The following is a 25,988-nucleotide window of genomic DNA, read 5'->3' as shown; positions in this document are numbered from 1 at the left end:
TTTTTCTATTTATTTCTTATCAGACAAAGAAATGAAAAAAAAATGTTTTACTTAATGTTTCCTATTATCCATTCTAGTGGAAATATAAACATTTGAACTGTTTCTCTTAATTCTTTGGCACAAAAACATTAGTGGTAGGATATTAAATGTGAGTTTGTAAAACAAAAATTATTTGTTTATTATTATTATTAGTTTGGTTCAGGTCTTTTAAACACAAAGTTTCAAAAAAAAGTGTGGCATAATCAATACTTTAAACAATTAATTTCCCATTATAGCCCCTACTGTTATCACCTCATCGTCACGTGGGAGATTGATAGGAATAGGAAACGACTAAAGGGCAAAATGGGAAAACGAACACAAAAATAATAAAAAATTAATTTTCTAGTGAGTAGATCGCATCGGCCCCCAGTTTCTCTCCTCTTTTTAATTATATGAGAGCAATGCAAGAGAAAACAGAAGGCCAAGGCCGAAGCTAAAAAAGATTGGAAAAAGGAAAATCGTCATCTCATCAATCAGCCAAAGCTAAAAAAAAAAAAAAAGTCAAAGCGCCACATCCTTCTCTCCTTCTAATTTCTCTCTATTCCTTCCTTTATTATTTTCTTTCATCCTTCTAAAATCCCCTTTCTCTCTCTAGATTTCGCCCTTTTCTGCTACGAAATCCCTAATTTTTATCAGAGGTAGGCTCCATTTATTTGTTTGCAGTCTCCATCTTCTTCATATGTTTTATTGTTCCCGTTTAATCTTTGTCTGCCTTACATTATTTTACGAATTTGCCATTAAAACCCTAGTTTCAATAATCTGCAAAAAACAGAGAGGAAAGGGTCAATCTTTTCAGCTGACATAAACCCTAGTTCTCGTATCGTTCATCGAATTTGTGTTTCCCGTAGTCTTAGGCTAAATGATTTGGTTTCTATTTTTATCTCTTAGCATGTAAAAGAACATAGCTTGCGTTCAGTTCAATTTGGGGTTTTGCTTGATTCAGTAGATTTGGTTCATTGCTGAATCAAAAAGGTAGAGTTTTTAGTTATATCCTGTGTTTTTTTAATGGTAAACTGGATTGAGTCACCTGGGGAGGGAAACATTTTGAATTTTGAATTTTGATATGTGTTGGTTGTTTCTCTTGGTTTATTTTAATAGATCAAAGCAATTTGATTCTTTAAGGCTGTTGTTTTGCTACATGGCTTTTGAGTTTGCCTTCCTGCTTAGCATTTCAAAGTGCTGGGAGTTGATTTGTTTTACCTTAATTTCAAAATTCTTAAATCATTACTGGAATATGTATAGACTTTTAAGTTTTTTATCGTAATAATGTTTTTCTCTAACTTAAAGTTAATTCTTGTATTGTCAAAACTAATTGTATGAAACAGCTTCGTGAATATATTGGATATGTTCTTAGTAGAACGAAACTACTGAGCTTAATCGTATGATGTTCATAGTTTTGCAGCTGATTTTGTGAGGTCGTGTTTTCTTAAGCAGTCAATGGAAGAAATGTTCTGAGCTCCGTGTCCTAGAACCTCTAAAATTGAATCATATTCCCCTTTTTAGATTTGCTTTCCTTTTTGAACGTCAGTGATCTGGTGCTTTCTATTTATATAACTTGATTTCTCTAACCACATGATGGTAGAGCTAGAACTGGCACTGATGACTTTCATTTTTCTGGCAGGTCAGAGTGATGTTGATTTGTACATTATATGTTTGAGGTGACACACTCATTGAATCTATTCTTAATTTTATTTTCATTGTCACTTTACTTATGCCTTAAATGGTTCTAATTTCTATTTCCTTATATATTTTTTGGCACTGTGCAGTTTTGTTTTCACATTCCTTCTTAGGATTTGATGTTGGAAGCAGTATGCCGCTGATAGTTGGGAGAAATGCAAAGGTATCATGCTCCCAGCTGCACTAGTGCAGTTAATAACAGTGCAATAGGAGGAGCCTCAGTTAGGGATACTCCCCAGGCTGATTCATCTTCATTACCACCTAACTTCTCATTGAATTCTAGGTATCTAGATACCATGTTCTTTTGTCTTCTGTTCACATATTCTCGCCTTCTTGAATTTATTTAATTTATTGATTCTAAAATTGGTGTTTGATTATATATTTGGATATTTTTATTTGATGATTTTTCAATTAATGACCACATTTTGAGAATATTCTGCTCCTACTACAAGAACACTTTCAATTTGGAATTAGTTTTTCCAAGTCTTGTACTGAGTATTTTGTGCCCTTTTGTCTGACCCTGAGATTGTGCATAAGCTGCTTCTTATTGTTAGAAGTGGAAGGTAATGCATGAATTCTTCTGACACCCCTCTTGTTTTTGTAAATCATTTGTGTGTTTTCTTAAAAATAGATTTTCCACACTGAGATGAGACTGTTATTATTTTTCCAAAGCATATTTACGCTGGCATTTTTAGAATTGTAAAGCTGGCTACCTGCTGAAAGTACACTTCTTTCTACCTGGTTTCATTTATTTTTATTTTTATTTGTAGGCGGCAATCTCAGTTAGCACCCTACAAGTTGAAGTGTGATAAGGAACATCTGAATTCCAGGTAATTATGCAATTGAATTGAATTATTATGTTAGCTATATTATGCAGAATGATTAAGTAATGAATCAGAACAAGGTTATGTATTACTTATGATACCTATGTAATGGTGGATTGCAAAACTGACTGAGCCGATGGTCCTACTATATGATTCTTAAGTTTATCCATTTAGATTACAGTCTTTTTTATTGCTTTGTATAACTAAATTGATGGTTCAGTTGGTTTGATTCTTAAATTCATCTTCTTAAGTTAATGCATATCTTGCGTACTAACTTTTGGTTCCTTTCAGACTTGGCCCCCCTGACTTTCATCCTCAGACTCAGAATTGCCCCGAGGAGACGCTCACTAGAGAAAATGTGCAGCATGGGTATAAGGATACTATTGATGGACTGGAGGTATAGTCTTATGATTGATCACAATTCACTACTGTTTTTTTGTTTTTCTGCAGCATCCTTATGCAGATTTTTGCTGCATGTGAGTGGTTGGCAGCTATGGTTGCTTTACCAATCCATATGAACATCAATCACATCCTTTTTCATTTTTCCTGAGCTATAGAATTATTATAATTGGGTCTCCATTAAATTATTATGGTTTGGGAACTTCATCTGATGTATATGCTGTAAGCACAGGGTTCTCCTTTTGTTGTCTCATCTTTCTAAAACTTTACTTTCTTCTTCCTCATGATGTTGTTGATTCAATTTTTATGTAACTTCAGTACTTTCTGTGCTTATCTTAGATTGAAATCTGATAGTGTCTGTATAAGGGCTGTTTTGACTTCATGCTGATATAACAACTTAGCAACCTCTTAAAGCTGTAGGAAATTTAAATCTCGAAAATTTTAAGACAATTCCAGGAAGTTAACTGTTTTTGGTTAGCTTCTTTTATCACCATATTTGTTGTTTAACATGGTCCTGCCATCTTTTCAGGATTCGAAAGAGATTTCATTGACTCAGGTTCAGGCTTTTACAAAGCCAGTTGTTTTGAAATGCAGAGATGTAAGTCACTTTGTTTGGGATGCTATGGTTGTCACACGGACCATTCTATTCATATTTAATTTAACTTATCAACTCAAAAAAAAAAAAAAAATTTTTTCCTTGTGTAACGGAACTGTCAGTTTTTCACTTCCTAATAAGTAATTCCTCTCTTCTTTGCAGGCAATTAGAAAGTGTCTAAGGGCTATCAATGAATCTCGTGCTCAAAAGAGGAAGGTGATACATTCATTCTTTTCATGGTTGTTTCTTGTTTATGTACTTGTATGATTGCTTTCTTTTCAAAGCTCTGTATTTTGTTTGTCAGGCTGGTCAGGTTTATGGTGTCCCTCTTTCTGGTTCACTGTTAAGTAAACCAGGGGTTTTCCCTGAACAAAGGCCGTGCAATGAAGATTTCAGAAAAAAATGGATTGAGGTAATCTCATACTCCCCTACGTGTTTGCACGAAACTTTTTTATATTCCTTTTTTGTTTAGTTTTTATTTTTGACTTCATGGATCTTGGTGAAAGGCAAAACTATGCTTCATACGTGAACTCGACATTATCTTCATATTTTTCTCAGGGCTTATCACTGCAACACAAGCCTTTGTGTTCTTTGGCCGATCAAGTTCCTCTAGGGTATAAGAAGAGACCACTAATAGAGGTTCTTATCAGGAATAATGTTCCATTGCTTAAAGCAACTTGGTTTATCAAAGTAACATATCTTAATCAGGTACAATAGCCTTAATATATTTGTACCATATGATCATGCTTTCTGTAATTGCGCTAGATTATTCATGATATTGGAAGGTAGCGGATTTATTGTTATCATTTGCAGGTTCGTCCTGGTTCTGCAATTTCGTCTGGAGCACCTGATAAAACTCAATTATCTCGTACAGAGCTCTGGACAAAAGATGTTATTGATTACTTGCAATACCTGTTAGATGAATTTTTTTCGAGAAATAATTCTCATTCTACTCAACATGGTAGAGATCGGTTGCCACAAATACATTATGCTGGGTCTTTGCAGCATAGGAGTGATCTGGCACCAGCAGTCATTGATGGTGAGGAACCGTCTCTTCATTTTAAATGGTGGTATGTAGTGCGGCTCTTGCAGTGGCATCATGCAGAAGGACTGGTTCTTCCTTCACTCATTATTGATTGGGTTCTGAATCAACTGCAGGTATCGTATTTGATGTATTCAGCCCTCAATTGTATTTAATTTTACCACCGTTCTGAGAGATCTGTTCATGTAGGAAATAATTGAGCTTATGAACATTTTCTGGTTTCTGATTATTTTATTTGTGCTCTTCCAGGAAAAGGATTTGCTTGAGATTCTGCAGTTGCTGTTGCCTATCATTTATGGAGTTTTGGAAACCATCATTCTGTGTCAGACATATGTACGCAATCTTGTGGGTGTAGCTATTCGCTTCATCCGTGAACCTTCTCCAGGTGGATCTGATTTGGTTGATAACTCCCGGAGAGCATACACAATATCTGCACTAGTTGAGATGCTCCGCTATTTGATACAGGCTACACCAGATACATTTGTTGCTTTAGATTGCTTTCCTTTACCTACTTGTGTACTCTCACTTACACCTAGTGATGGTGGTTTTTTATCTAAGCCCTCTGATGATGCAGCAAAAAAAAAGTATACAGCAGATGCATATGCTGTCAGAGGTAAAGGGTTTGATTCCCAATACCAATCCTTGTCATTTAATCATGTTGTTTCCACCGTCGAGAAACGTGCTGACAATCTTGCTAAAGGTGCAACTGCTGGATATCCTAGCCAAAGTGTGGCAAAAGCTGTGCAGACCCTGGACAAGGCTCTTTTGCAAGGAGATGTGATAGATGCTTATAAACATATCTTCAATGATCTTTATGATGGAGCAGTTGGCGAGGGTTGGGTAGCAGAAGTCAGTCCATGCTTAAGATCATCACTAAAATGGCTTCAAACTGTGAATTTGTCTTTGATTTGCTCAGTTTTTTTCCTTTGTGAGTGGGCAACTTGTGATTACCGAGACTTCCGGACTGCTCCACCCTCTGACGTGAAGTTCACTGGCAGTAAAGATTTTTCACAAATATATCTTGCAATTCAGCTTTTGAAACTGAAGATGAAAGAGTTGCAGAAAAAACTCAAGAAGGGAAGGACATCAAGAAAGAATACCAGTCAGCAGAATAGCTATTCCAGCAAGGATTTGTTGGGAGATACACATGAAGCTAAAAGCAATGGAAAAGGTTTAAATGGAAGGAGGAGGAACTTTTCAGATATATTTGACAGCCCTGGTCCTCTGCATGATATTATTGTGTGCTGGATCGATCAGCATGAAGGACATAAAGGAGAAGGTAGCAAACGTCTTCAGCTTTTTATGTTGGAACTCATACGTTCTGGAATTTTTTATCCTCAGGCATATGTGAGGCAGCTATTAGTTAGTGGAATTATTGATACAAATGGACCAATGGCTGACCTAAACAGAAGTAAGAGGCATCAACGAATCTTGAAGCAGCTCCCAGGGCAGTTTATGCTTAATGCTTTGGAAGAAGCAAGAATTGCTGAGGGCTCAGAACTGCTTGAGGCTATAAATGTTTACTCAAATGAGCGCCTTCTTGTCCTTCAGGAACTTTTTTTTGATTCATATAATAATACAAACAATTCTCATGCACTAGCCAAGAAGCTAAATTGTCGTCCTACCTTAGGAAGAGATGTTGATTCCCAGGTTTCATGTGATAAGAGGAGAACTGTTCAAGCTTCAAAGACTTTCAGGAGAGAAGTGGGCCTTGAAGAACTGAAGGCTTCCATCTCAGTTTTGCTGCAATTCCCCAGTTCATCTTTTTGTTCTGCAGATAGTGGAGAGGATGAGTCTCAAGGGAGTATCAAAAGATCTATTGGGTCAACACACAGCAAGATGGATTCTGTAGAAGGTACTCCTGGGTGTGAAGATTGTAAAAGGGTTAAAAGACTGAAATTAAGTGAGGATGAGACTTCATGTCTTAAAGTATATTCACCCATTCCATCAGATGATGATGATACTTGGTGGGTGAGGAAGGGGCCCAAAAACTTGGAGGGTTCCAAAGTTGATCCCTTGCTTAAGTCAACAAAGCAAGCATCTCGTGGTAGGCAAAAGCCTGTGCGTAAAACTCAGAGTCTAGCACAGTTAGCTGCTGCTAGAATTGAAGATAGCCAGGGAGCATCGACAAGTCACGTTTGTGATAACAAGATAAGTTGTCCACATCATAGAACTGAGGTGGAAAATTTGAAGCCAGTTGATGGGATCAGAACAGCCCATCATGCAGATATTATTTCGATTGGGAGGGGTTTAAAGCAGCTTCGCTTTGTAGAGAAGAGGGTTGTCACTATTTGGTTGCTATCTGTAGTTAGGCAGCTTGTTGAAGAGTCAGAGAAATCTGTCCCCAAGGCTAGCCAGTATGGTCGACCCTTTGTTGCAGCTGATGAGAAGAGTCCCTTAAGATGGAAGCTTGGTGAGGATGAGCTATCAGCCATTCTGTATCTATTGGATGTTTCTTGTGATTCAGCTTCAGCTGTCAAATTTCTCCTTTGGTTGTTGCCAAAAGCTATTAGTAATCCCAGTCCTTCCATTCATAGTGGGAGAAACATTCTAATGGTGCCCAGGAATGTGGAAAACTATGCTTGTGAAGTGGGGGAAGCATATCTTTTATCATCTCTCCGAAGGTAAAATATCATTTGTTTTGTCTCTTAATTTGATGAAACTGTTCATGACAGACATATCTGGCTGTCAAATTGGTTCTGTAGGTTGGTGCTTTGTTAGTGTCCATCGGGTTGCAGTATGAGTTGATGCCATTGCCCTTTCTTGATCTTTAACAATGAATTTAGCCTATTTTTCTTCTTTTCTCACCCATTTCTCTAAATCAAACTATTCTGGCTTTGTTTGTGAATGTGTATTATCGAGTGCATGAAATAGTTGAATGATGCATTATTTGGGTGTCTGGTTGGAATTGTATGATATCTAGTAAACTGTCCTGAAAGATTGGGAGACATATTTTTCTTCCCTGAAAGTTAGTCTTATTGCTCAAGATCGGACTATCAAGCCACTAATCCTGTTGTGGAAAAACCTATTGTCATTGTTGTCTATGTTTCTTGACCTGCACGTGTAGTCTTACATGCTTAACAATGAATTTTGTTCAGGTATGAGAACATACTTATTGCCGCAGATCTTGTGCCTGAAGCTCTGTCTGCTACAATGCGTCATGTTGCTTCATTTATGGCCACTAACGGAAGAATTACAGGTTCTGGAGCCCTAGTTTTTGCTTGTTATTTGTTGAGGAGGTATGGCAGTATTGCCAGTGTGATTGAATGGGAGAAGAATTTCAAGGAGACCTGCGATAAAAGACTTTTGTCTGAACTTGAATCTGGACGAACAGAGGGAGAGTTTGGATTTCCACATGGAGTTCCTGCTGGGACTGAAGATCCTGATGATTACTGTCGTCAAAGGATAAATGTCGGACGGTTATCTAGAGCTGGTGTAAGCATGAGAGATATGGTTCAGCGTCGTATTGATGATGTCTTGCACTATATCTTAGGCAAAGAGAGAAAACATTTTGCTGCCAACACACCAAGAAGTCCTGCCACTGAAAAAGGGGATGATGATTATCAAGTTGCTCAACAAATTATAATGGGACTAATGGACTGTTTTAGGCAGACCGGTGGTGCTTTTCAAGAAGGGGACCCGGGTTTGGTGTCTTCTGCTGTTTCTGCCATTGTTAGCAATGTTGGACCAACCATAGCAAAGATACCTGATTTTACTAGCGGCAGCACTTATTCAAATTATCAGCCGCCTATGAATTACTTGAATTTTGCTAAGCGCTTATTGCACATCCATTTAATATGTCTATGCCTGTTAAAGGAAGCTCTTGGAGAGCGCAAAAGCCAAGCATTTGAGATAGCTCTTGCAACAGAGGCTTTTTCTGCTTTAGCTGTAGCATTTGCTCCTGCAAAGTCCTCTCGGGGTCAATTGTTGTCTCCTGATTCTCTTGATTCTCATGCAAACATGTCTAATGACAATTCGCACAGTTCTGCGAAAGCGACTCTTGGGAGAACTGCCAAAATGGCAGCTGCTGTTTCTGCCCTTGTCATTGGGGCCATTATTCATGGAGTTATTAGCTTGGAGAGAATGGTGTCTGTCTTAAGATTAAAGGAAGGATTGGATGTTGTTCAATTTGTAAGGAGCACAAAAACCAGCTCTAATGGTAATGCCCGATCTGTTGGGGCTTTTAAGGTGGACAACTCAGTTGAAGTATATGTGCACTTGTTTCGGCTGTTTGTTGGGAACTGTAGAACTGTTTGTGATGGACTAGTATTGGAGCTCTTGGGTGAACAATCAGTTTTAGCTCTTTCAAGGATGCAGAGATTGCTCCCAATTAATTTGGTCTTTCCACCAGCTTATGCAATATTTGCATTTATGATATGGAAGCCATTCATCTTGAACAGTAATACTGCAAGAAGTGAAGATATTCATCAATTGTATCAGTCTTTAACAGTGGCCATTGGTGATGCCATAAAACACAGGCCTTTTCGAGATGTTTGTATGAGGGATACTCGTGGTTTTTATGATATTGTAGCTGCAGATACAACTGATGCTGAGTTTGCTGCCATGCTAGAGTTGAATGGTTTGGACATGCATTTGAAATCCATGGTCTTTGTCCCTCTTCGTGCAAGGCTCTTTCTAAATGCTATAATTGATTGTAAAATGCCTAACTCTGCTTTTACACAGGATGATGGGAATAGGGTTTCTGGACATAGTGAGTCTAAAGCTCTTCGTGCAGAGACATCTAAGCTTTTGGATAAGCTTGTTTGTGCATTGGACACTCTTCAACCTGCGAAGTTTCATTGGCAGTGGGTTGAGTTAAGGCTCCTTTTAAATGAACAAGCACTTATTGATAAGATTGAGAATCATGACATGTCCATAGTGGATGCTATTCGCTCTTCCTCACCTAGTTCTGAAAGAGCTACTCCTTCTGAGAGTGAGAAAGTTTTCATCGAAATTATTCTTACCAGATTGTTGGTCAGACCTGATGCTGCTCCCCTTTTCTCAGAGGTGGTTCATCTTTTTGGGAGATCATTAGAGGATTCGATGTTGATGCAGGCTAAATGGTTCTTAGGTGGCCTGGATGTTCTTTTGGGACGGAAAACTGTTAGGCAACGGCTCAGTAATATTGCTGAAAATAAAAACCTTTCTACCAAGTCACAGTTCTGGAAGCCTTGGGGTTGGTCCTATTCTGGTGTTGATCCTGTAACAAACAGTGGAGAGAAGAGAAAGTCTGAAGTCACATCTCTTGAGGAAGGCGAAGTCATTGAGGAGGGCATGGAGTCAAAGGGGTGTGTGAAAGGGTCCACTCAAGTCGATATTGAGGGTTCTGGTATCAATCAGCAGCATGTAACCGAGAAGGCTTTCATTGAATTAGTTATTCCTTGCATAGACCAAAGCTCTGCTGACTCACACAATACCTTTGCAAGTGATTTGATAAAGCAGTTTAACACCATTGAGCAACAGATAAACTCAGTTACTCGTGGTGTAAGCAAGCAGACTGGCACTGCTTCTTCTGGAATTGAAGGTCCTACTAATAAAATTAACAATCGCAAAGGCATAAGAGGTGGTAGCCCTGGATTGGCTAAACGAACACCAGCTCCTGTGGAGTCTGCTCCGCCTCCTTCCCCTGCAGCTTTGCGAGCTTCTATGTCATTGAGGTTGCAGTTTATTGTGAGATTGCTGCCAATAATATGTGCAGATGGGTAAATATATGATATGTTTTTCTGCGTGTTCGATTTTATTCAACTTTAAATAAGGATATGATCAGTATCTGTGCTTTACTGCTTTGTGAGACCTTTTCTGATAGACTGAGCAGATTTCTTGTTGCTATGAACTATTCATAGGTTCTGTCAATTTGTTTTGTTTATCTAGTAGTACATGCATCTTTCTTCTGGAAATGAATAGGTACTAGTTTACTTGTTGAATTTTCTTTATGAAATCCCCATGGTTAATTGTGTTAATCTCGTCTCAGCTCAAGCCTTTCTAGTTTCATTTATCTGTTGAAAGTGATCCTGGAAAATTAGCTTTAATTCTTTCTGTGTTGTTGATCCATGATACTGACTCATTTTTATAGTACTTTGTAATTGCAAGCCTTAGTTTTTCAGGGTATTAAGTTTTTATTTCAATGATTTGTCACTCTTCAAAGGCTGATGTTATTATTCGAATTACTAATTCATAAAATTCTTAGATTGAAAACTTCACTTCTTGGATATGCTTTTTATGTGATTTGAACATCTTTTGCATTATCTTAGTGTGAGCAATTTTTTATTATTTGATTTCTCTTCCCCGTTGGTGTTAATTGAATGTGAGGATTACATTGTTTCTTTTTATGAGAGTAGTGGTAGCAAATTTTTTCTGCATTTTTTCTTCTATTTTTTGGGAATTCATTGAATGTTGACTATCCAATGGAAAGAATTTTGCCATCCTAATTGATACAGATGCAACAATGTTATGGAAGCAGTATTATCTTATTTTGGTATTTAATAAATTAGTTACGAAGGTTCATTGTTGGATTATTCAGGGAACCATCAGCACGAAGCATGAGGAATATGCTTGCCTCTGTAATACTTCGATTACTCGGAAGCAGGGTTGTGCATGAGGATGTTGACCTATCTTCTAATCTTGCACAGTTGAAGAGGGACATGGAGCTGATGCCAGTTGTTGCATCCACAGAAATGTCTGGAGATAGTCTTTTTGATCGCTTATTGTTAGTTTTGCATGGGTTGTTAAGCAGTTGCAAGCCAAGTTGGCTGAAGTCAAAGGATGCCAAGGATTTTTCTGGATTTGACCGTGAAGCAGTGGAGGGTCTGCAGGTTTGATATTTTTTGTCTTGTTGATGATTGAATTTACTGCTGCTTGTTTTGGTAAAAAAAACCATAAATTTATTTGAAAGCGAGCTTTGAATTTTTCTTCTCAAATTGAATATTTTATTATTTGCTATCTCATAATGGTAGGCTTTTTTAACAGGAGATTTTTAAGATGATATATATAGAAAGAAAAGTGTAACTGAGACATCAGTTCTTGAATTCAGTAAAAGTAATGATTAAAAGCAAATGATTTCTGAAAGTAGTACTTTTAAAGGCACCAGTTAAGTAGATCCTTTGTCAATTTACTTGGATATGGAGTGTTGTTTTCCAGTATGCATTGGCTTTGGGGCCTATTCATTTTCTGATGTAATCATGAGTAGTTGCCTTGATGATTTTGTAAGAGTTGAAGTTTGGGGGAAATTTTTGGGCTTTGAGAGTTCTAGAGGTAAAGAAATTTGCCTAAATACCATGAGGAAATGAGTTCATGAGGTATTAATTGTTGCACGTGTAATGTAATTTAGTAATGGGCACTTTTAATTTGACCGAATGTCAATATTTTGGTTTATTGACTTTGCAATTGATTTTCTGTCCAAAAGTGGGTACTTTTAGTTGTTTTTATCTTGACAAATAGTCACCACCTCTCACGTAGTTTCATTGCAGGTAAAAGAAAATAATCAGTTTTCTTCGAGTTACAAGCTTTGAGATGTCATTCCTGTCAAGATAGAAAATTATTTAGAATGAAGTTAGCATTGAAATAAAATTACAGATGATTCTTTACTTACTTCACTGTTTATTCTGTGGGTGCAGAATGAATTAGATTCTATGCAATTGCCTGAGATGATTAGATGGCGAATCCAAGCCGCAATGCCTATATTATTTCCTTCTTTTCACAATACAGTCTCCTGCCAACCACCCTCTGTCCCTATTGGTGCTCTTAGTTTGCTTCAACCCAGCATCTGTGTCCCTGGATCTTACACTGGAACTATTAATCCATCTCAGAGACAGGTTGCGTCAGCACGAAATGCAAATAATATGCCAGGAAAATCCAAGTCAGTGCTATCACAAGAGAATGATATGGAAATTGACCCATGGACACTTTTGGAATACGGAGCAGGATCAGGTCCATCTTCAAGTAGCACTGCAGCCATTGGAGGCAGTGACAATGCTAATCTTCGAGCTTCAAGTTGGCTCAAGGGGGCTGTAAGAGTGAGACGGACAGACCCATCGTATATTGGCGCTGTGGATGATGATAGCTGATTTTAGGTTCAACTATGTTTTTAGATTTGGTCTTAAGGAATAGCAAGGCCCCTCACAACAGGTAAATTAAAGCGTTATTTGTTGTTCACATTGGTCTTGCCTGTCCCATGTTTTACAGTGGAGAGGGGGGATTTTGTTTTTCACATTTTGGTTGGGCATACTGGAATCCTTGTGAAAGAATGTGATGATGTAGTGATGTAGGCCATCTTCTATTCAGCATTGCAGATTGACTGTCATTTTATGCCCCCGCTGTCTGGGCCGTATGTACTCGCAGGTGCGGTTCAGAGGCTTTGTTGTATATATAGAGGATAATTGTTTCAGTTTACCAATTGATCAGGTATAATATCCCAAGAAATTACATGTAGCTCTTCCTTATCTAATCAATCTTTTACTTCTCTCTCTCTCTCTCTCTCTCTCTAACACACGCTCAGAGAGAGCCATGGATGCTTAACACATCGACACCCCATGTATATGAATGCTTATGTTGCTCTGTTGCATACGTTACTGCGTGCTTAAACTGAATTGTGTTTTTACATTTATGTACGAGGATTAACCGCATATGCTTTAATTATGTGTGAAGATGGATGGCTGGATTTTGTAGATGAACAAATACATAAGGCAGGCAGATGAAATCCTGATGTTCTGCAATTAGTTGTGGGTTTAGATAATCAAATGAATGGATTTGTAGGTATTTCCCCCCTGTTTAGTGATTTTCTATTTCGAATTATTGATTTGAAGTTGTCAAATTATTATATTGGAGCGTTTTTCTCTTTTTGTTATTATTTTTTCGTGAAACCCAACAAAAGTTGATACCAATGTAATTTAGGAGTAATTAATACAAAAATTATGATAGATTTATCATCCGGATGGTACAAAATCGAAAAAGCAGAAATTGTTGAATGGATGACAATGGGGTTGAGTTAGCGCCATCTGTTTCGAGGTTTGCTTTATTCTTGACTTGTAACTGCTCTGTCTACAAAGAACACATCTTCAATCCAAGCAACAATGTTGAAAGCTAGACCTTCTAGCACTCTTGAATAACTCTCTAGGATTGCTTGCCCCACATCCTGCAACACATGTATTCCATTCAGAACTTTACATTTTATGGAAGAATACCTCCCAATTTTTAAATTTACATGTCTTTTGACCGATAAGATGACTTACCCGATTGTGTTGAATCTTGCATGTATCCAAGGACGTCTGTGAAAGTTCGGGGTACCTTTGCTTCAAGGCAAACAACAAGCTCTCGGCCCTTTCAGCCAATATGTGATTTTTGTCACTAAGATCAACATCAGACATCAGCTCTTTTACCATGCCCCATGATGGTTTTGAATGCTTTATGCATGCTTTACGTCTCCATGTATACATTGAGGCTTCCACGCTGTCTGCAAGCTCTAGTGCTTCATGTTCCGATGCTATACTTAGACAATCCAGCAGATAATCCGGGCAGAACTTTTCTGTCCCCAACATGAACCTGTAGATCGACTCTCCTATACTGGCCCTTCCGCTCTGTACAACTTCCCTCATACAAATAAGTAATTTCTCCTAACTTTACTACTATCAGCACAGCAGATCCCCACCGTACTATTTAAGCAACCATATTTTTCATTTTCTTTTTCACAGAGATATCTCAATTTGGGGTAGGATTCTAAATGCTAGAATCTGAATTTGAATAAGTGATTTCATGAACTAATTAAGCTAAATCCGGGATCATTGTGCAACCGTGAATGTTTTGAGCACTTTCTTATCATGAAAATTCTCTTTTATTCAATTGAATTGGCTTCAGTTATTTACAACGTTTCAAATGCTTGTTCTAAACAAAAAGTTAGAATTGGAACATGCTTCAAGTTGAGAACAATCTAAGTTTGATGAGGAAATTGACGAACAGAAGGACTAACCTTGGGAAGAGACGCGACATAGGAGTCAGGAATTTCCATCTCTGCTAGAACACCACTATTGATAGCCATAGCTGCCTTATGAATTTGATTAGCACAGTCTCGTTTGTGCCGCAAGTGCTTCCTTGCTTTCTCAGATAGCCCACATGGAGGAACGCATGGCACTGGTACCCACCATTTCTCATCATTTCTTTTAACAACCCTTCGGAACGAGCCTGTTCGGCTTGAATTTGATGACACACTCCCATCTTCTGCATACCAGAATTCTCTTTCCTCGAAACTGTCCAATATTTCCTGTCAAAGGATGTCTTATGAGCTATGAGATGAGCCTTTTTGTAATGACAAAAATATTATGATTTTTCCTTCTTACAATGAGCATTGCATCCAACTTTCTCAGTGCAGGAAGATTGACATAAATATCTGATCTTGGTCTGCTTTTCATTACCTAAAGATGTCCAAAAAAAAAAAAATTGATCATGTTAAAGCAGACAAAGATGACAAACCAACCCCAATTTAGACAAAATTCTGGTATGAATTATGAAATCTTACTTCAAGAGCTGTTCCATTGCTTAAATTCTGTGACTTGGAAGTAAATTCAACAATGTAATCACAAACAGATAAAAGACAGTCCATTTCTCTTTTCCAAAGTGCCTTCTTTTCAGGGTTCAAAGGTTCCAACCTCAAATTTTGTCCGAATACGGTAGCTGCAGAAATTAACATAAGTAAGCAAATTTAATAGAAAATCCAAAAACAAGTAAAAAGAAACACAAAGTCATAGGTTTGTCTGAAACATGTTATTTTACCATAGAGATTGGTTATGGCATTTGAGATAGTAACTGCTGTACAGACCCCTTTGCCACTCCCTGACATGTCTTCTCCCAGTAAAAGCTTTGCAAATCTTTCCTTCATCATTTCAAGTTCTGTCAAACATAATTTTATACAAATTAGCATTCAAAAAAAGGAAAAAAGAAAATAAAATAGCATGGTTTAGAATAAAAGGTATATATAATTCTTCCAGATATTTGACCTAATTCCAATGATTCTAGATAATCAAGCTGCTTTTCATCTTCATTGCTTCCGCGTTGCTTTGTTCCGAGCCTGCTAAGAACAGCTTGATTCTGAGCCATGGATCTTTTTGGTGGCCAGTGAGAAGGTGAAGCTTCACTACAACAGCTATGATCGTCGATAGGGTCTGAAAATGCTGAGGTTTCAGAGCAAGTTCGGCCATACACGAATGATTCACCACTCAACGTTGAGTAACCAGGAGTTTCTGGAATTGACTGATCATTTTGATCAACAAAAGAAGGTGAAGGTTGATAACCCAGATCATAATTTTCATCAGAGTTGGATAAATTCTCCATTTTACCCAAATTACAACTCTCAACTCTGCAAATAGCCATCAAAATCTGGTTACTGGGGCTCAAGAAAATGAAGATTTTTAAATCATAATGAAAAAACAAAACAAACAGAAATGATGGGACTTTTAAGCCTTGGTTCAAATATGTAGGCAGCAAAAATTCGGCTAAACTGAAAAGAAAAGAAAAAGAGTGGCCATCAAAGTAAAAAAAAGCAAAAAGATGTTTTGTTTACAGTCACAGGTCGTTGTTGCTATCAGATTCTAAGCACAACTCACTGAAAAAATATGCAAATAAAGTAACGTTTGTGAGCAACGGTATTTGTTAAACATTCTTTTTTGTTTTTCAAATAGGTTTACCTTTAAAGGGTATAATACAGATTTGAATTCGAAACCATTGAAGCTATGTAGCAGTTTGAGGACCATTTGAAACCGTTCCCTCCTAAGCATCATATCTTTCCAAAAGAAACACTAACCCACTTTCTTTTTCTGTATCCATGTCACCATGCTAAGGATGGACCAGGAATCTTGACCGTCCCATTGCTGGATTTTGTTTCAGCTTCCTTATCCAACAAGATAGAACCCAGATACAAATTTGGCAGGAAAATATTGAATCCGAGAAAATAAAGAATGGGGTTTGAATATTTAGGAAAATTTTGCAAAAAGTTTGTAGCTTCTTTGGTTTGATTATAGGACATGCATTCTATGTCTTGGTTGTAGTTGAATATTTATTTATTATTTATGAAGGTCGTGATTGGGAGGCGTTTTATATTGTTATATTATGATCGCAAATAAGCTTATATTTTAGAGCAAATGATCTCAATATTTTAATTTTTCTGTAATTCAATCAAAAATTTCAACAGATTGGATATTGCAAAAATCAAATTAATTGAAAGATGGAAAAGGGAAATTTTATTTAGACGTGCATTCCATTTTTTTTTGCATATGCGGCTTAATTGTGTGTTAGATTGGATAAGTCAAATAATTGTTTTTAGGGGTTTTCTCCCCTTAATGGATGTAATCCTCTTAAATTTCGTTTTTTTGGGTGAAATATTTTATATAATAACTTATTTTAACTTCTACCTTTTAAAATAAAATTTTATTTTAACTCCTTATTTAATTTTACATTTCTTGTCAATTTATTTCAAAATATATATTTATAATTTTTATACTTCTTAAAATTTTTTAAAAAGTTATAACTTTTTAAATTTTTTAAAAACCAACAGCGTGTTTGGTTCGCTGTAATGGGTATGCGATTACCCATCTATTCCGCGCGCCTCACCTAATCCGGCGTTTGGTTCGCTGTATGCCTATTACAGGCGTATTACATTACCGGCCTATTCCCCAAAATCTCTGCTTTTGTATTCCCTTCCCAAAACGACGATTAGCTATTACGGACGTCTTCCCAATTTCTATGCCCTGTTTTACCCTCCCAGTCTTTTTCAACCAACGCTGAAAACTCGACTCTTTCCAGCTCCCTCTCTGAACAAGTCTTTAACAACCATTTCCCCATTTCCCGTTTCCCCTTTTCCCCAAATCAGAATCCCTAAACCTTGCCCGACTTTGAACAAGTCTTTAATTTGTTTTTTTGTTATGTTGTTAAACTTTGTTAGTTCTTTGGTGCCAGAGCTGAAAACCCGAATCAAGAAGTACTTTGAAGGGTATGAAGAGGCACTCCCTTCAGTTCTTGAGGCCATTTTGCGGAGAAAGTTGGCTGGGAAGCATAAGGAGACCGATGATGAATTGATGGATGAATTGGAGGTGCAACCACGAGTCGATGTGGATGATGAAAAGTTCGAGTCAAATTTTACTAATTTGTACTCGACTGGTGATGAAGAGGACTCTTCGCTGGGACAAACTCCTCCCAGGTTTTTATTGATTTTAATATCATATATGTTCTTTTCTATGTAAGGCTTTCTGGTTCTATTATACTGGATTGCTTTACTTTCTATCGTGGACCTGTAAATCTCTGCCAATTCTAGCTTATCATTTGCAATACTGATGGATGTTCAGATTATCAATCTATTTTCTTGTGAAATGATCGAATGCAATATTTTCAGGGTGTCTTTGTGTAGTGAAATGAGTGGTAGACTTGGTAAACTTGCATGTGTTACAAAATTGAATCTAGAGATCCGTTTCCTAGTCTTGACTTGAGCAACTTACTGCCAATCTTCCTCCAAAGTAGTTTCCTAATCAATTTGGCTTTATGTTTAATAATGAGAGTTTGCTATTGGTTTTTCTTGTTAGAGATCTGTGTGTTTGTTATAGTTGGTTATAGGTAAAATGTAGGGACGAATTGAAAGAGAGTAGAATGAGTGTGCTTCAGGTTATTATTGTTGGATTGAGAGAAAACCAATAGCTGACAAGGTCTATGAATCTTATGGTGCAAAGGCAATGTGTTTGGCTTCAGCATATATAGAGTATATAACTGGGCTTCATTTTGACTGTCCTTATGGTAATTGATATTTTCTTTGATTGCAGGATGATTCCTTGCAAAGACTAAGCATGGGGTGGCAGCTTTCGCTGGTGTGAATTGAAGGCTTATGAGGGGATTCTTGCACCATATGACAAGACAAGAGAATGGTTATTCCTGATGCTCTCAAGTTTTGCAGTAGTTGGTTTCTTTTGTGGAATTTAGAATTTCGTTTTCTTACTTGCTTCTGTGGATAGTTAGTCATGCTCAATGTTTTAAAATTGGTGGAGAAAATAACATTAGCCTGGAGTAAATATGAAATATACCATTGAACGCTTTTATGTAGGTTATTTTCAAGTTTTGTTTTTGGCTGTTCGTAATTCTGAATTCTCTTCACGAACATTGGTGTTGCCTTGGATATTATATAAGTTTCTGTTTCTGATTGTTCGTATGCTCGACTATGAAATGGTTCCTATTAGCACAAAGGAGTGCATAATGAATTAGACTTCCTTCCTGTCATTTAAACTAAATATTCTTTATTGCTTACTAACTGAGCATGTTGTTTTCTAATTATGCCGTTTTCAAGGTATTCATTTTCATTTTCTTTCATTCCTGGAAAACCCCTTTTCTCTCCTTTGCTTCTTCTTACCAAGATTCGGCAATATATATCAGTTTGAGGGCTCATAAGGTTTCTGCAATTAAGCTGTAGGTTAAGGGGTTGGACTGGTACTTGTGGCTTGTGATTGCGGTTGCTTTTAGTGCCCAAACAAATTCAATCCTTGACATGCTGGTTCTTGTGACTTGTGGTTTACTTTTGGTGCCAAAACAAATTTAATCCTTGACATGCTGGTAGTTGTGGCTTGCAGTTGCTTTTAGTGCCAAAACATAGCAACTTTTCTGTAATTGATTATGTGTTCAATGTCACACATTTTGAAGCTTCATTTCTTTGATTATTTTGAACTTCAATTTCATATGCTTATTTCAGATGTATGGTTGCCAAGTTAATGGCTTTGTTTTCCTTGTACAAGATCCAGCCAAGTTAATGTTTAATATTTTTTTAAATTTGTCTAATTCTTTTTCATTGCTTTTTCTCCTTAAATTGTTTTATTTATAAATTTATTATTCTAATAAATAAATGTCATGTTAAAAAATGAGAAAAATAGATATTCATTTATTTATAAATATTTTTAGAATTTTGTATGTATTTTTATCGAAAAATAAATGTTTAAATTTTTTAGTTTTTTAATTTTTATTTTTGAATTTTAAGAATAATGGTTAAATTTATATAATATGTAAAATTGAAGGTTAAGTTTATTGAATTTTTTAAAGTTAGGACCAGATTAATAGAATTTGTAAGTATTGTAGTATTATATATATTATGATTTTAGAAAATTCATATAAGAATATTTAATATTAAGAATTTTATTAAATTATATATTTTTATTAAATTATATTTAATAATAATTATGTTAAATTATATTTTATAGTATTATATATTATGATTTAGAAAATTCATATAAGAATATTTAATATTAAGAATTTTACTAAATTATATATTTTTATTAAATTATATTTAATAATAATTATGTTAATTTATATTTTACAGTATCATATATTATGATTTGAGTAAATTAATATAAGAATATTAATTATTAAGAATTTCATTAAATTATATATTTTAATTAAAATATATTTAATAATAATTATGTTAATTTATATTTTACAGTATCATATATTATGATTTCAGTAAATTAATATAAGAATATTAATTATTAAGAATTTTATTAAATTATATAGTTTAATTAAAATATATTTAATAATAATTATGTTAATTTATATTTTACAGTATCATATATTATGATTTCAGTAAATTAATATAAGAATATTAATTATTAAGAATTTTATTAAATTATATATTTTAATTAAAATATATTTAATAATAATTATGTTTAAATATGATTAAATTATTTATTATTGATAATAATAATCTTATTATAATTTAAATAACAATAACAATAATCATTTACCAAAACAATTTTATGCTAAGGGTATTCTAGTCATTTTAGTTTTTTCCATTATGCTATTACACCTCTATTCCATTCAACCAAACACAAGATTACTATTACGCCTCTATTCCATTACATTCAACCAAACAGTGGATTAGCTATTACACCTCTAATCCAATACACCTCTAATCCCAATACACCTCTAATCCAATACACCTCTAATCCAATACAGCGAACCAAACGCACCCCAAGTGTATGCCGTCAACAAAATTAATAGTAACTTTTTCCTACATTTTGAGGTGATTTAACAAATAATATAAGTTTAATAGTTAAAAAAGGCGAAAAATTAGATAGAAAAATAAAATAATTTTTTCTATAAAATTGGAAGGCCAAATAAGTCATTATGCTAAAAATTTATTTATTTATTTATTTTCATATTGTATATGTATACGATGTAAATTTAGCCTTCAGCATTTACATTTTTAATCAATTTGGCCTTTGTTCTTTTTTTTAGCTAAATTTGACACTTAATCTTTAAAAAAAAGTTGAATTTAAACATTCATCATTTCAAATAAAAGTTAAATTGTTGTTTTTCAACAGAAATGCAGACTAAAACATTAAATTTTTAAACATGACAGTTTGAATGACAATTCACATGTGCTTCATGCTATTTTTATTAATTTTTATAATTTTTTGAATTTTAAATATTTTTATTTTTGATATTTTTAAAATTATTTGTTCACATTATATATAAGAGAAATAATATCATGTCAACATGAAAATACATATGTACTATCATGTAGTTATCACACCAATATCCTTAAAAAAATTAGTGGTTTAGTAAGCATTCCCGTCAAAAAAAGTAATTTGACTCTTTTTTAAAAATTTGAGGGTCAAATTAAGCTCAAAAAGGGAATAAGGGTCAAATTGAAAAGATGTAAACGTTAAGGGCTAAATTTGATATTATGCTAATTATAAATAATTAAATTTAACTGCTGCTTTAGGGAGGAAAATCCCCAAATATTAAGAAGATGAAGTATGGTTAATAATTTAAGGAAAGAAAAGTGATGAAGTGGACATTGCATGATCATAAAATAAAGTAATTTCATAACTGAGGTTCAACCTAAAGCCTTACAAGAAACAGGTACAGGTAGCTAAAGGGAAGGCTACAATGGCTGACAACAAATGCTTGTTAAGAGAAAAAAACTAAGTTTCTTTTTCTTCCTTTTAACAGTGCATTTGCTTGGTTACCAAGTAACCCAAAAACAAGAGATGAGCATACTGAACCTAGAAACCCAACAAATTTAATACCGGTTGAGGATTAGTTTATGATCTGGTTCTCATCATCACTTAGCTGCAACTTTTTCTAGTGCTTGTTTGATCATCCCTGCAGGTGCAATGGCTGCTCCACGAAACTGGGAAAATAAAAAAGGACAGGATTCTTTGTTAAGAATGGAACAATAAAGAACTGAGGATTCTGTTAAAACGAGCCTGATAGTACGAACCTTAGATTTCAGGGTTAATGTGACAAGACCATCGAGAGTGCACGATTGGATCGTGCGGGCATCCAAATGTAAGTTGTTTATAGCCTCCATGATATTCAGCAACAAGAATTCCCTGCAAGGACATTTTATTTCAATTATAACTTCCAGTTCTTTTATGCTTACTTTCACGGCTGGTGCAAGGCCATCTTTCGGAATAGTCCTATTTAATTCCGAACCAGATTCATGGAGGCCTTCATCGATGTCACTGGCCTTCCTCTTGTTTATCCAAGGCTTCTTGACACTGTCAACTTTTCTGTTTTCGTAATTATCTGAAGTCTGCTCCACCACATCCAGGCAATTCCTTCTAGGCCTTGCCTCAAACTCCATTGAATTCTTGCAAGATTCCAACTCTTCTATCCTTGCTTCTAGCTCTTTCAAGTACTTAATTGTGTCCTTGAGAATTGATTCTTTGTCAATCTGCAAAAACAAACACTGCAGATCAGAATAAACTTTTATAATAAGACACCGTATGTAAAAAAGATGTATGAATTTTATGTCATAGTGGATTTCTAGATAACATAAAATAGCATCTATGAAAGTCAAATAACCTCATCGATTAAAGGAACAATTGATCTGAGGACCCGGAATTTCTCTTCCTCCCTTCTTTTCTCAGGTAAAACGTGTCCTGTGGCATCAATATTGTTTTCCAATTTCCCAAGGCTACATTTGCCTCCATGCATTAGAGGCACTGCAAATAGAATCTTTTTGAATATGTTTTGATGTAGCCTTGGTCTATGAAAATTTTCCATTCCTACTTTCTTCCAACTGATAAAACTAGATTTATAGCCACAGGTAGTGAAACTGGGGCTTTCGATCAACCAGTTTGAAGTACTTAGAATAGCAGAAACAGTTCTTTTGTAGTGCAAGTCATCATCAACTTCAAGATCCAAGGAGCTCAGTATTGTGTGATTTCCTTGTTGGAATTCTTTAAGATGAGAATGGCTTACACTTCCCCGCTTGGGAGAAGAGATTGCTGCTTTTTCTTGAATGCTGAAGTCATCATCCATGAAATGCCAACTTTGAACTTGAGAAGCAACACCATTCACATCTTCAAGCATGAATGAGTCATCCATCTGATGATTTTGTTCGAAGCCATTTGAACACTCATCAGGGGAGCTGATATTGAAATCTTCCTTGATACTTTCATGTAACTCGTTGAATCTCTCGTGATCGAATTTGATTTCTTTAGCAGGGGAATAGAGGTTCTCCAAGTCCAACAAATCCACTATCTCATGGTCAACCTTGGCACATATAGGATCTTTGTCATCATCTGCATTATGAGGGGCAGGGGTAGATTTCTCAGAGCAAACAGGCTTTGAGAAGTCCAGCAAGGAAGCTTTAATATGCTGGAGCAGATTTGGATCCTCCGGAACCTTAAGAATTAAGAATTTTCAGAGAAAATAAAAAGTACCATAATTGCTTGATTCCTTGATAAGTTCTATGGCTACATTTACCAAGATCCAAAAAGGAACTTACTAGTTCAGTTACACCGAGCTCAATAACACCTCCTAGGTAGGGAAAACATACCACAGTCTGCACAGCAAAATTAATAGCCAAGATGAGACAGGTTAATTTTACGACAAGATTTACTTCATACAAGGAGGTATCATCTTACCTGAATAGATGCACTCTATGGGGAAATGATGGACATCAAGTCATGTAAAAGCAAGTTGACAGGTCAGTCAATTGGCAATCTTGTAATGCTTTAAGATTAACAACACTCAAGCCAAGTGAAAAAAACAAACCAACCAACCTTAGCAAGCAAAGAGCGGGAGAAAATTTTACTATCTGCATATTGAGCATTACATAACCATATGGTTTCACCATTTGCAAATGCTTTTCCTGGCAAACTATGCAACACAATGTAAAACCAAGAATTAACAATTACGCAAAACAACAAACAGATATAAGGCAATAGAGTTTGATTGATAATTTATTACCCTTGTCCAGGAGTGAATACAAAAGACATGCAAACCAAGTAATACCACTCTGTATCAGACAAATCCTCTGGAGATAATGCAGCAGAAGGTCTCTTATTTTGATCAGTTTCACCTTCCAGCAATGATTCATAAAGCTCTCTCAGTTGTTCACTCCTTTGTAGCCCTATTTTATCTGCTTTAAGCTCCAATGCTTGAACAGTCTTCCTAGTCTTGATGTCTCCATTGTAGTAACCATCTCCCCATTGGATTTCCCTGGTGATTATCAATTAAAGCCATATCATTTTGAGGTAAATTTAACCAAAAATGATTCTCTCCCATTACCATATCCAGAGTTCTGATTCTCTCCCATTACCATACCCAGAGTTCTATTTGTGGTAAATTTAGTTTACATCGGATATCAAAACATATTTTAACCAAAAATGAGGATTGAGATACATGAACAAGATCAAAGTTGATGAACGCATATGATCCAAGTATGAAAAAATACCCTTGTTGTGTAGCTGATAAAGACCAAAAGATTGCATAGCTCCATTGTTTACTCCTAACAGCCACAGCAAGCTGTTTCCTTAAGTTTTCTGGCACCCCAACCTGGTTTTTAACAACATTAGCCATTTGACATAACAAAAATATGACTGGAATTCAACTTGCTATTTCTGGAAAACCTATTAACAACAAAATCCACAGTTGTTTTGACAGGTTTTTCTCAGCTAACCCAAAACTGATAAATTTGCTTTCAGCAAAGTGGAATATGTCCAAACTCAAAAAGCCAGGACATGACCAAAGACAGACAAAGTTTGGAGCTTATAGTACTTGGTTTTTTCCTTCCCCCTTCTTTAAGATTGCAACAAGCTAGGTCAAGAATATTTCTGAATTTAATAAAAAGAAAATGTAGAGCAACATGGCAACTTGTTTTTTAGAAAAATGCAAACAGTATCTGTCTGGCATTTATCCATTGCATCGTTTTCCTGATCCTTTCTTCTTTAAATTCATTGCGGATAAGTTTTATGAACTCTTTTGAGAGAAAACGAAGAATTAGAATCATGCGTCAGAAATTATTATTATTATTATCATTATTATAAGGCTCATTATTGTTGATAATTAAGTGAATATGGAACCATTGAGTGTTTTTTTGTCTGTGAGTTTCTAGGTTAAATATTTTATTTATATAATACGGTTATTATTTCTACATGTGATGTCGTAAGTAGGTCATTATGTATGTCAATATGTATTCTATTCTATGATTAACACATATTTTTTATGCATGAATTCGCATACATTAATATGCGAATCCATATCGTGTAAACTCATGAAAAAATACGAACCGCTCACGGACGAACCCAAAATACAAGCAATACAAATTATGAGTCGAGATCTAATTAAAAACTCGAGTAATAAATCAGAGATGATGAATACCATAACACAAAAAAATTACAACTTCACCAATTTTTTAATACTATGGAACTATCAAACAACAATTATATGGATGTTTAAATTTGATTGTTTTAAAGTTTTTGTTTTGTTTTGTTTTTCCAACACTAGGCTCGAACTTTTTTAAAGCAGTAATTATGATTTATGAAAATTTATATGTCATGCCTTCTTTTTTCCCACCATGATAACATTAACTTGTCATTGTCAATTCTAAATGTTTAACAGTTCGGGATGACACTTTTCTTTAATTTAATACAAAATTATGCATTATAATATTTATAAGTAATCTTGAAATTGAATTCAATAATGCAAGTACTATGGGTTATAGACCAGCAGAAGGCACAGCCTTATCTATGCAACTTTTCTTCTTTCTTGTTTTGTCTTCATAAAGGCAAAATCTTCACTTTATTTTTCTTAGATTTTTTTATAATTAATAATTATATCAAATTTCTTACAACTAAAGTAATAAACCCCGTACCTATCGGTGGCAAAACCCTTACTTCAAAAACCCCACACATCTCTTTTCTGAATATAGAAACCCCGCACATTTGATTTTATATGTTCTGGATATAACATTCTAATTTTTTTCATTTCTTTTATCTTTTAAAATACTTTTTGTAGATTTGGTGTTGTAGAAAAATTTTAAAAATCAGAATTTCGGGGAAATAATAATGTTAGATTCCTTCCATCATGATTCATGATATAAGCGCAGGTATTATTTTGGTTTCAATGAACTTGAAAAGTCAAATTACTTATCAGAGTAAATTCA

The 25,988-nt window shown here is 35.3% G+C and overlaps 3 protein-coding genes across 6 annotated transcripts; 1 reads left to right on the top strand and 2 right to left on the bottom strand.

Annotated features, from left to right (window-relative positions):
* Positions 1-402: 402 nt before the first annotated feature.
* On the top strand, positions 403-14,360 carry LOC107911520 (mediator of RNA polymerase II transcription subunit 12). 3 transcript variants are annotated; one of them, XR_001687920.2, is made up of 15 exons: positions 403-677; positions 1,661-1,697; positions 1,806-1,999; positions 2,487-2,546; positions 2,832-2,937; positions 3,469-3,537; positions 3,697-3,750; positions 3,839-3,946; positions 4,093-4,242; positions 4,348-4,692; positions 4,826-7,200; positions 7,675-10,278; positions 11,097-11,388; positions 12,190-12,700; positions 13,835-14,360. XR_001687920.2 is itself a non-coding variant. In XM_016839348.2 (14 exons), the coding sequence occupies exons 3-14, from the start codon at positions 1,872-1,874 to the stop codon at positions 12,637-12,639; spliced, it is 6,741 nt and encodes a 2,246-aa protein (XP_016694837.2). In that variant the 5' UTR covers positions 403-677; positions 1,661-1,697; positions 1,806-1,871; the 3' UTR covers positions 12,640-13,003. The 3 variants fall into 3 exon arrangements, 1 of the variants encoding a protein (XP_016694837.2); XR_001687917.2 differs by lacking the exon at positions 13,835-14,360 and adding an exon at positions 12,857-13,003; XM_016839348.2 differs by lacking the exon at positions 13,835-14,360 and having other exon boundaries at positions 12,190-13,003.
* On the bottom strand, positions 13,450-16,595 carry LOC107911521 (rop guanine nucleotide exchange factor 3). 2 transcript variants are annotated; one of them, XM_016839351.2, is made up of 8 exons: positions 16,249-16,595; positions 15,562-15,920; positions 15,338-15,454; positions 15,084-15,238; positions 14,905-14,979; positions 14,538-14,828; positions 13,804-14,148; positions 13,450-13,706 (listed from the first exon to the last, which is right to left on the bottom strand). In XM_016839351.2, exons 2-8 carry the CDS (start codon positions 15,893-15,895, stop codon positions 13,587-13,589), a joined length of 1,437 nt encoding a protein of 478 aa, XP_016694840.1. In that variant the 5' UTR covers positions 15,896-15,920; positions 16,249-16,595; the 3' UTR covers positions 13,450-13,586. The 2 variants fall into 2 exon arrangements, with proteins under 2 accessions (XP_016694840.1, XP_016694839.1); XM_016839350.2 differs by having other exon boundaries at positions 15,562-16,581.
* A 4,796-nt stretch (positions 16,596-21,391) lies between these two features.
* LOC107911518 (transcription factor GLABRA 3) lies at positions 21,392-24,858 on the bottom strand. Its single transcript, XM_016839347.2, has 8 exons — positions 24,279-24,858; positions 23,792-24,043; positions 23,605-23,701; positions 23,467-23,481; positions 23,328-23,384; positions 22,400-23,224; positions 21,813-22,268; positions 21,392-21,722 (listed from the first exon to the last, which is right to left on the bottom strand). The coding sequence occupies exons 1-8, from the start codon at positions 24,401-24,403 to the stop codon at positions 21,654-21,656; spliced, it is 1,896 nt and encodes a 631-aa protein (XP_016694836.1). The 5' UTR covers positions 24,404-24,858; the 3' UTR covers positions 21,392-21,653.
* Between the last annotated feature and the right edge of the window lie 1,130 nt (positions 24,859-25,988).

This window comes from Gossypium hirsutum, chromosome D11 (genome assembly GCF_007990345.1).
Source record: "Gossypium hirsutum isolate 1008001.06 chromosome D11, Gossypium_hirsutum_v2.1, whole genome shotgun sequence".
Lineage (NCBI taxonomy): Eukaryota > Viridiplantae > Streptophyta > Magnoliopsida > Malvales > Malvaceae > Gossypium > Gossypium hirsutum.
This window is presented reverse-complemented; position numbering and strand designations above follow the sequence as displayed.

Bases quoted from the DNA above. Each gene is read 5' to 3' on its own strand.
- LOC107911520 (XM_016839348.2), top strand. From the start codon at position 1,872: ATGCAAAGGTATCATGCTCCCAGCTGCACTAGTGCAGTTAATAACAGT. The intron at 4,243-4,347 runs GTACAATAGCCT...TATCATTTGCAG, and splicing joins AAGTAACATATCTTAATCAG to GTTCGTCCTGGTTCTGCAAT. The intron at 4,693-4,825 runs GTATCGTATTTG...GTGCTCTTCCAG, and splicing joins GGGTTCTGAATCAACTGCAG to GAAAAGGATTTGCTTGAGAT.
- LOC107911518 (XM_016839347.2), bottom strand. From the start codon at position 24,403: ATGGCTAATGTTGTTAAAAACCAGGTTGGGGTGCCAGAAAACTTAAGG. The intron at 24,044-24,278 runs GTATTTTTTCAT...GATAATCACCAG, and splicing joins TTATCAGCTACACAACAAGG to GGAAATCCAATGGGGAGATG. The intron at 22,269-22,399 runs GTTATTTGACTT...TTGTTTTTGCAG, and splicing joins TTGTTCCTTTAATCGATGAG to ATTGACAAAGAATCAATTCT.
- LOC107911521 (XM_016839350.2), bottom strand. From the start codon at position 15,934: ATGGCTATTTGCAGAGTTGAGAGTTGTAATTTGGGTAAAATGGAGAAT. The intron at 15,455-15,561 runs GTCAAATATCTG...TATGTTTGACAG, and splicing joins TCTAGAATCATTGGAATTAG to AACTTGAAATGATGAAGGAA. The intron at 14,980-15,083 runs GTAAGATTTCAT...GGACATCTTTAG, and splicing joins GCAATGGAACAGCTCTTGAA to GTAATGAAAAGCAGACCAAG.